The sequence below is a fragment of the Eurytemora carolleeae genome, unplaced genomic scaffold (genome assembly GCF_000591075.1).
Source record: "Eurytemora carolleeae unplaced genomic scaffold, Eaff_2.0 scaffold196, whole genome shotgun sequence".
Classification (NCBI taxonomy): Eukaryota; Metazoa; Arthropoda; class Copepoda; order Calanoida; family Temoridae; genus Eurytemora; species Eurytemora carolleeae.
The window spans coordinates 249,442-258,176 of record NW_019396109.1 but is presented as its reverse complement, the minus strand read 5'-3'; the positions used below and the strand labels follow the sequence as shown (position 1 = coordinate 258,176).

Here is an 8,735-nt window from a genome sequence, read left to right as displayed (position 1 = left end):
TTTTCATAACTGTACTCTATGTAATACACTGTACACTTTATGGATTCCGTAAGATTGTAACATTTTAAACATCTTATCTGAAATAAACGATTAAAAGAAACACTTCTTCAGTAAAGATTCGATTTCATTTTACATATTTCCTCATGTTCATTTGTTCAATGTAAATTGTACATATAACTTATTACAGTTTAACCTATACTTTGTCCGCTATACAAGCTGAGACCATGTTTACAACATTAAGAATATGTTTTAAGATTTTCTTTTAACTTTTCAGCTTCATTTATTTAGATTTTGACACTAACAGGTGAACAGGTTACTACACGAGTATTGAGAAAACATTTAATATGAGATTAGGATTAAATTCTACATCAAAATCGAAAATTTAGATTTGATTTGTTTTAGAGAGCTACAATGTTGACAATAGAACTTTCTATTATTGTTTTAAAATAAATAATTTTATACAATTAATTTTTGATTTTGAGACTAGAGATATACGTTTACGATAAAAATAACAATTAGATAATATAATAATTAACAGCACCAAGATTTAAAATAACTATTATTTACTTCTACTTCATCAAATTAACATTTGTAAGAAAATAATGAAAATACTAGAAACAGTGTTTCTCATTTTTAGTTTCAAAAGATTTCATACTTTAATTTAATTTCTATGCTTCGAACTTTAATTCTGACACAAAAAGTATACAGATGATCGTGTCACCGGTTCCGTCAAAAACCTGAAACAAAACAACGAAAAATTAATTATATATTATAACTGGACTTTATTTTATGTATTTTTTAACAAAGAAAATTTACTTTAAAAATATAATTTGAAAAAAAAATTCCATTTTTTTAATTAACGTAAAGATAATGAGTAAAACATTTGTTTGCCAAATTTTACCTTGATTTACTTGTACTCAGCGTTAATTGCCCGGCCAATAACCAGCCTGCGTACTTCACTAGTTCCAGCTCCGATCTCGTAGAGTTTAGCATCTCGGAGATATCTTCCAGTTGGATAATCATTTATATATCCGTTCCCTCCTAATATCTGTATAGCATCCAGAGCAACCTAGATACAGTAGGAGTATAGTTTATACATTCGTTCCCTCCCAGTATCTGTATACTAGTATCCAGAGCAACCTAGATACAGTAGGAGTATTGTTTATACGTTCGTTCCCTCCCAGTATCTGTATTCTGTATACTAGTATCCAGAGCAATCTAGATACAGTAGGAGTATAGTTTATGTATCTGTTCCCTCCCAGTATCTGTATACTAGTATCTAGAGCAACCTAGATACAGTAGGAGTATAGTTTATATATCCGTTCCCTCATAGTATCTGTATACTGGCATCCAGAGCAACCTAGATACAGTAGGAGTATAGTTTATACATTCGTTCCCTTCCAGTATCTGTATACTAGTAACCAAGCAACCTAGATACAGGAGTATAGTTTATATATCCGTTTCCTTCCAGTATCTGTATACTTGTATCCAGAGCAAACTATATATGGGAGTATAGTTTATATATTCGTTCCCTCCCAGTATCTGTGTACTTATATCCAGAGCAAACTACATACAGGATTATAGTTTATATATCCGTTTCCTTCCAGTATCTGTATACTTGTATCCAGAGCAACCTAGATACAGGAGTATAGTTTATATATTCGTTCCCTCCCTATACCTGCATACCAGCATCGAGAGCAACCTAGAAATAGGAGTATAGTACTGACACAGTCCTTGTTTATGTTTACCTAAGTACATTCCTCATCAGCGTACATAATAAAACCAACACAGTTCTTGTTTTTGACTACCTGAGTACATTTCTCTGCAGCGTACAGAATAACGCCGGCACAGTCCTTGTTGCTGAAGTATCCATTATCACAAGCTCTGGCTACACTGTAGGTGTACGTCCTTAAAAACACATTTTACTAGCACATATTCTGATGAATTCCTTTTAATATAAAATAAATCCATTATCTTTATCTATAAAATAAATCCCTTCGCTCATATATGTTAGACATGAGCATGCCTAATGACTAGCTGATTTTTTTTATTTTAGTAAACCCATAACATAATGATGCTGGTGGACTTTTTATGTAGCCGCTTAATTTTAAAATTCGGTGATGGTGATGGACCAAACCTATGGCAACAACATCTTTAGGGGGATCTTTTTGTTTTGTTAAAAAAGTAGATGTTAGTTCCACATTTATTTAAAATATACTTCGGTCTGGGTTGACCTTCGTCAGTTCTTGAGATTGTTTCTTCACAAAGATTAACACTGGGCAACATTGTTGTATTTAACGATGACAAGAAGTAGGGACAGAGAATATATTCAATACCTATTTTGTGACCAATTTCGAACAGCCAGCCTAAATATGTCTTATGGTACCAGAGCTGAAAACTTTTGAATTGTTGATATCGAGATCAATGCTTGATCCTCTCTTTTTGCTAATCTCAAGACCAATCTAGTCCTTAGATTAATTTCTAGAGATTTGAAAAGTCGGCTTTAATTTTACCGCATTTGTGGTGTTATATCAATTGGACTAATGATCGATTGAACGAACGCAAGTTTTGCATTAATGTTTATAACACTAACATTCAAAAGAACTACAGTCCTCAAATGCGATTAAATATGTTTCTTAATAAGCATGATTAAATTTATAAGTGTTTAATTGCTCTAAAACCCGGCTTGTGAACAGCTGACTAAAATTCAATGTTAGCTCTATCGATAAAGCATCGTATACTGTATCTGTAATCAAACGTATCTTTATTACATGTAGCAAGAAATGTGATATCCAAAAAGAGCGGATTAAAAAGAAAATCAAAAGTTTCCATAGTGGATATTTAGATTAAGTCATCTGGATATCCAATTCTAACGTTTTCAGCTCGGGTTATTCTCAAAAAATTAACATTAAAGATTCAACTAAATGACTTGCGTAGAGGGAACAAAATAGTTACAGGGAACCAATACTGTCAGAAAACTCTCTTATGTCTCATCATTTAGTGGATAACTCTTCAATTTACCTGCATGCGTTAAGGTTTGTATACATATCTGCCATCTAAACCAAACCAAACCATTTAAAACTTCTGCAAATGGCCAAACCGAGGAGTGAATATTTAAAATAAAATGTTATCACTTCCCTCAGAATAACTGATAGGTATAGCAATGTCAAGAAAACCATACAACCCCAACCAAAAAAGGAATAAAAAATGTTTATCCCGGAAATAATTTGACTATATTTGAATGGTTTCTATTCCTTTGCTTGTATGAGCTGAAACTCGCCAATATTAACCCCGAACTGTTTACGCTCGTGCGCGTACTTAAAAGCTGTATCACAAGCTGCTTGCATGATTCCTGAAACATTTTAGAGAAATATTATAGATAGATATAGAATAGATGGATATATTTAAATATTTAACTTAACTGTTTACATGATTCCTGAAACAGTTAACAAAATATTACACAGGTCAAAAGATAGTTTACACTTCTAATCTTCAGTTTTGGCGTAAGTCATTTAAGAATTCGAACTAACTTTCATGTTCCTTTTTGTATCAATTTAATGGTACAATATTAATTCAATCAAAAAAATTAAATTGCCAAGATGATTACTTTCCATTTCAATAATGCTTCTGATCGTAATTTTTGCATTTTTCGATTGCAGCAGACTCTTTATGTCAAAAAGTTTTCAGTTTATATTTGTCAGAACAAAGCTGTTTTTATTATTTTTGATCTCATAAATCTTTATATATAGAGTAAATTGCGATAAGCAATTTCATACATAAATTCTAACATTCGTGCATTTTCGTCTATATTTTTGTACGTTTAAATATTTAGTCATAATACTGTAATTGTAATTTTCTCGTTAATAAAAGTTTAAAGAAGAAGTTCAGCTGACAAGAGTTTAAAATTCGTTGTAACATGATTTCTTTATAGAAGATGCCACTTAATTTTATAAAGATTGATGGAATTAATGTTATCTTTACTGTACTATCAAAAAATCAAGGAGAAATTAAGCTGGTAGTGTTTTAAATTCGTTGTAACCTAATTTCATTATTCACTAATTTATTGTTTACTTCCACCCTGCTTGCAAGATGAAAATAATTATCAACCTTCACTCATTATCCAGAGGCCGAATTTAAAGAATTTGAGCCGCGGCATAAAATTAAGTCGCAGCTCAAATATGGTTGGTTTCACAAGTAATCCCACTCGACTTAGAATTTTAGAACTTAGCTAAGAACATTCCCGTTGTTCTAACGAGTTCCCAAATCAAAATTGGTGCAGGGTTTTATGAGTTATGATCGGACATACAAACAAACAGATATGACTAATTTATATATACTAGGCTTTAAGGGCGCTTCGCGCCCATCTTCTATTAAAATTGTGAACATGTTCTTTTTGTTTACATTTAAAAACAAAGAAGAAAAATATTTTGCGGATTTTTAAGAATTTAATTTTTTTTACAAAATTAAAAACCTTTAAAACACATTTTTTAATTTTTATCATTCATAAACCTTCCCTGTGGTCACGTGATGTCCCACACAAAATTTGGGCCCGATCAGTTCAGCCGTTTTGACGTTTATTGGATACAAACAAACAGACAGACAAGCCAAATTTATATATAGATAAATAGAATAGAGCAATATTATAGAAGTTAAAACATATTGTACACTTCCGAGTATGAACGTGCTTCAGGGTTGCCCACTTAGAAAATTAGCCCAAACCACTTAATTTTATAAAAGATTGATTGAAATAATGTTATCTTTACTGTAGTATCAAAAAATCAAGGAGAAATTAAGCGGGCAGTGTTTTAAATTTGTTGTAACCTAATTTCATTATTCACATAAAATTTTAAGCTTTTCAGAAAAAAATCCAATTTAAGAGAAACAAAAAATATCTTAATTTAAAATTTATCAATTTAAAAATGACATTATTATTTCTTAATCCTAAGAAAATGTTTACCTAAAGGTCCGGCAGTTAAAACTAATCTCTCCAGATCCAGCCCAGAGAATAGAACATATATTCCCCTGTTTTCTGCTCCTAGTATATTTTCTGCTGGAACCTATAAACAACAAAAACGTATTTGAATTCTTTTGTTTATATAAACCTGTATCAAAAAAGAATAGAAATAATTCATTGTTTACTTCCACCCTGCTTGCAAGATGAAAATAATTATCAACCTTCACTCATTATCCAGAGGCCGAATTTAAAGAATTTGAGCCGCGACATAAAATTAAGTCGCAGCTCAAATATGGTTGGTTTCACTTGAAATAGTATTCATTGCTTCAAGATTTAAGCCGGCGCTCAATTAAAACCGCTTTTTGGAGGAAGACGCGGCTCAAAATCATTAAATTCAGACACAGGTCTCATCATCGAACTTTAACAGTTGCCATGAAAAGTTTAAATTTCTTTGGTGGATAATTTGTAGCTTTTCTATATACCAACTTGTAGATTTCTACAAATAAGAAAGAAAATTGCCAGAATTAAACCAATTTTTATAAGTTTACCTTACAGTTTTCGAATACAAGTTCACAGGTTCCAGACCCACGGATTCCAAGTTTATCTAGTTTAGGACTAGAGCTAAACCCTTCCATTCCTCGCTCTACTCAAGAATATCAATCAGAAACCCATATTAGAATAACAGGATTATTTTCATTATAACAATTAGAGATCTTTCGACGCCATGACTTTTTAAGGTTTTTTATGGTTGTCTTTGGTAAAAAAAAAAACGTTTGCATTTCTTCCCAATATTTCCAAGGAAAGCAGGTAAAAAAACATGAATTGAAAATCTTAGTTCTGAGTTTTTATAGCTGGGTTTGTTGGATTTTTAGATTAATTTCCTACAAGAAAAGCTGTAATGCCATGGGCAGGCTTAGCTGCGTTTGGATTAGTTCGTGCGTACACCACCAGGGTGTCGGCGTACGGTCCGTTGGTAATCCAGAACTTAGTGCCGTTCAGTACATAATAGTCCTTCATTCACAACAATTTAAACACACACCGTCGATATTAGAATAATAAAAAAATTACTACGCAATAAATGTAAGTTAAAGATACTTTTTCATCATAGTATTGTTTAAATGTTCCCTTGTGCTTTTCCGCAGTGGTTTTCATGCTTACAACATCTGAGCCTAAAATGTACGTAGATTTTACAGAGGTTTTGATAAATAATGAGGGTTAATGTTTTCAGATCTTAAACTCCAGCTTCCATGTAAAATAAGCATAGCGAAACCTACTCCCTAGAAATAAAATATAGCGGATATGATGAAATAGGAAGTAAAATACTTGAGCCTGCCTCCGACAAGTTGTATGTACATGATCCGGCCCCTGCTAATATTAAGCATAACAGATCCTGACTCCGACATGATATTAGTGCTTATCCTGCCTCCGAGAAAATAAATCTAAGCAGATCGAATCCTGCCTCCGACGCGATAAAAAGTACATGTACATGCCTCTAACTTGACATGTGAGAAAAAGTACCTGATTATGCCTCCGAAACGGAAAAAAGTACCTGAGCCGGCCTCCGACATTGCTAAAGCTCCGAAATGTTCCCCGGAACAAAGTTTTGGTAAATATTTTTCTTTTTGTGCCTCATTTCCATTCCTAAAAATACACACTTTGTATTAACTCATGAATAACATTCAATATGCTTATATTAGTAGTGTTTAATAACTTCAAACCCAGTTTTCATCAAATGAATATTTTTAGTTCAAACATTTAGGCATCAAACTTTACAATTTTCTGTAAAATCGATGCTGTTTTTAACTGCTTTCTGGGAGGTATTCAAAAGAATTTTTCTACTTTATTTCCATCAATGCTTGCACTGTTCGTCTTTTGAGAAAAGCCCTTCAGTAGGATATAACCCTGAAGTAAAACGTTATAAATAAACACTATTTTTAACTTACTTGTTTATCTACTCAAAAAGAGGGAATGAAACTTTTGAATTAATCTGAATACAAAATTCCCGAGTTATTGCACAATTTAACCCTGTCAGTGTGAATTAAAAATAAGTGAAAAAATACAAGGGTTTTAATCTGAAATCCAGAAAACTTGGTTTAGAGTTATAAAAATATCAAATATCTGCGCCCCCCCCCCCCCCCATTCATTCATCCTTTCATCCCCTCCCTGATTGATACACAGATTAGAATGTGCTCCGTAGCTGAGAGCAATAGAACCACTAGCTCGGCTTATCTCTTCCATAGCTATCACGTGATCCAGGTAGCCCATATCACTCCCTGCAAATCAATCAATCAATCAATCAATCAATCAAGAAATCAACGAACTAATAATTTAATCAATCGTGCACCGATCCAAAACATCCATAGTAAATGTAATTAAAAGCTGATTGAAAAAAGAATTAAACCAAGTTGGCAATTTGTAGAAAAATATGTGGTTAAGCCAAGGTTGTATAATAAGGTTGGTTACTCTCTATACAATCCAAAGTTCGTAAAATGTCGTCTCCTAAAATGGAAAGATAAAATCCTAGTATGACGTCAGTCTCGCCTCTATAATCAGTGACGTCATATGAGGTTTTTATCTATCTATCTTAGGAGACGACATTTTCCGGGATTTGCACTTTTTCTAGATCTAAATGAAAGTAATTTCATAGCAGGCCGATAAAATTACTTTATGTACATGGTGTCCCACATCATATTAGATCTTGTATAGCTCAAAATTGTGATTTTAGGACCAGTCAGAAAATTTAAAAACAATGAACCATTTTTAAAAAATGTAAACGGTTTTTATAAAAGTTCTTGCAAAAAAATACCAGGTTTTTGAGTATTATGTGCGTAAATGATATGGAACGCTCTGTATTTTATCGCCAACTACTGGATATATTAGCTTTAAATTTGAAATTTCAATAGCAGGTGAGTGCTAAAGTAACTTTATCGTCTTACAGCGGGAAATATTAGATTCAACAAATTCCCTCAAAATTTACTAAAACTAATGGTTTGTTTACCTCCATACTGACTACTAGCTGTTATACCAAGTAGACCCATGTCTCCAAGTTTTCTCCAGAAGGAGGCTCGATCCTTGAAATCATCCTCTTTATCAATTCTACAATATTTAGGGTTTAATACAGGGCCCTGATCCTTGAAATCATTCTCTTTATTAATTCTACAATATTTAGGGTTTAATACAGGGCCCTGATCCTTGAAATCATTCTCTTTATTAATCCTACAATATTTAGGGTTTAATACAGGGCCCTGATCCTTGAGCTGAGATCATTCTCTTAATCAATCCTACAATATTAAGAGTTTAATACAGGGCCCTGTTTTATGCTGATGTTGTTTAATTAATTCGTTAAAGAAATATATTTATAAATGAACAATTTAAAGATATAACTAAAAGTTTAGTTTTTAACTTACTGGTCTGCAAATGGCGCCAGCTCCTTCTGGCAGAAATTGAACACTGTTTCTCTGAGTTGTATCTGCTCCGAGGTTAAACCGTTTACACGATCATCGATAGGGTAGTGGCTCAGAGACCTAAATACAAGGATAGGGTAGTGTCTCAGAGACCTAAATACAAGGATAGGGTAGTGGCTCAGAGACCTAAATACAAGGATAGGGTAGTGTCTCAGAGACCTAAATACAAGGATAGGGTAGTGTCTCAGAGACCTAAATACAAGGATAGGGTAGTGTCTCAGAGACCTAAATACAAGGATAGGGTAGTGACTAAGAGACCTAAATACAAGGATAGGGTAGTGACTCAGAGACCTAAATACAAGGATAGGGTAGTGACT

The 8,735-nt window shown here is 32.9% G+C and overlaps 1 protein-coding gene across 3 annotated transcripts in view; it reads right to left on the bottom strand.

The window, feature by feature from the left end:
• Window positions 1–76: 76 nt before the first annotated feature.
• LOC111695170 (isovaleryl-CoA dehydrogenase, mitochondrial) overlaps window positions 77–8,735 on the bottom strand; it is a 9,881-nt gene continuing 1,222 nt past the window's right edge. The window contains exons 2-15 of one of the 3 annotated variants that reach the window (XM_023464391.1): window positions 8,362–8,478; window positions 7,953–8,050; window positions 7,118–7,227; window positions 6,898–6,905; window positions 6,504–6,595; window positions 6,080–6,123; window positions 5,836–5,965; window positions 5,503–5,597; window positions 4,958–5,057; window positions 3,255–3,352; window positions 3,022–3,056; window positions 1,809–1,908; window positions 902–1,069; window positions 77–737 (exon numbers count right to left, since the gene is read on the bottom strand). In XM_023464391.1, coding sequence (XP_023320159.1) covers window positions 908–1,069; window positions 1,809–1,908; window positions 3,022–3,056; window positions 3,255–3,352; window positions 4,958–5,057; window positions 5,503–5,597; window positions 5,836–5,965; window positions 6,080–6,123; window positions 6,504–6,595; window positions 6,898–6,905; window positions 7,118–7,227; window positions 7,953–8,050; window positions 8,362–8,478 — 1,189 coding nt within the window. In that variant the 3' untranslated portion in view covers window positions 77–737; window positions 902–907. Of the gene's footprint in view, window positions 738–901; window positions 1,070–1,535; window positions 1,635–1,662; window positions 1,703–1,808; window positions 1,909–3,021; window positions 3,057–3,254; window positions 3,353–4,957; window positions 5,058–5,502; window positions 5,598–5,835; window positions 5,966–6,079; window positions 6,124–6,503; window positions 6,596–6,897; window positions 6,906–7,117; window positions 7,228–7,952; window positions 8,051–8,361; window positions 8,479–8,735 lie in introns of those variants that run through there. The other 2 variants (XM_023464392.1, XM_023464393.1) reach the window with 2 other exon arrangements.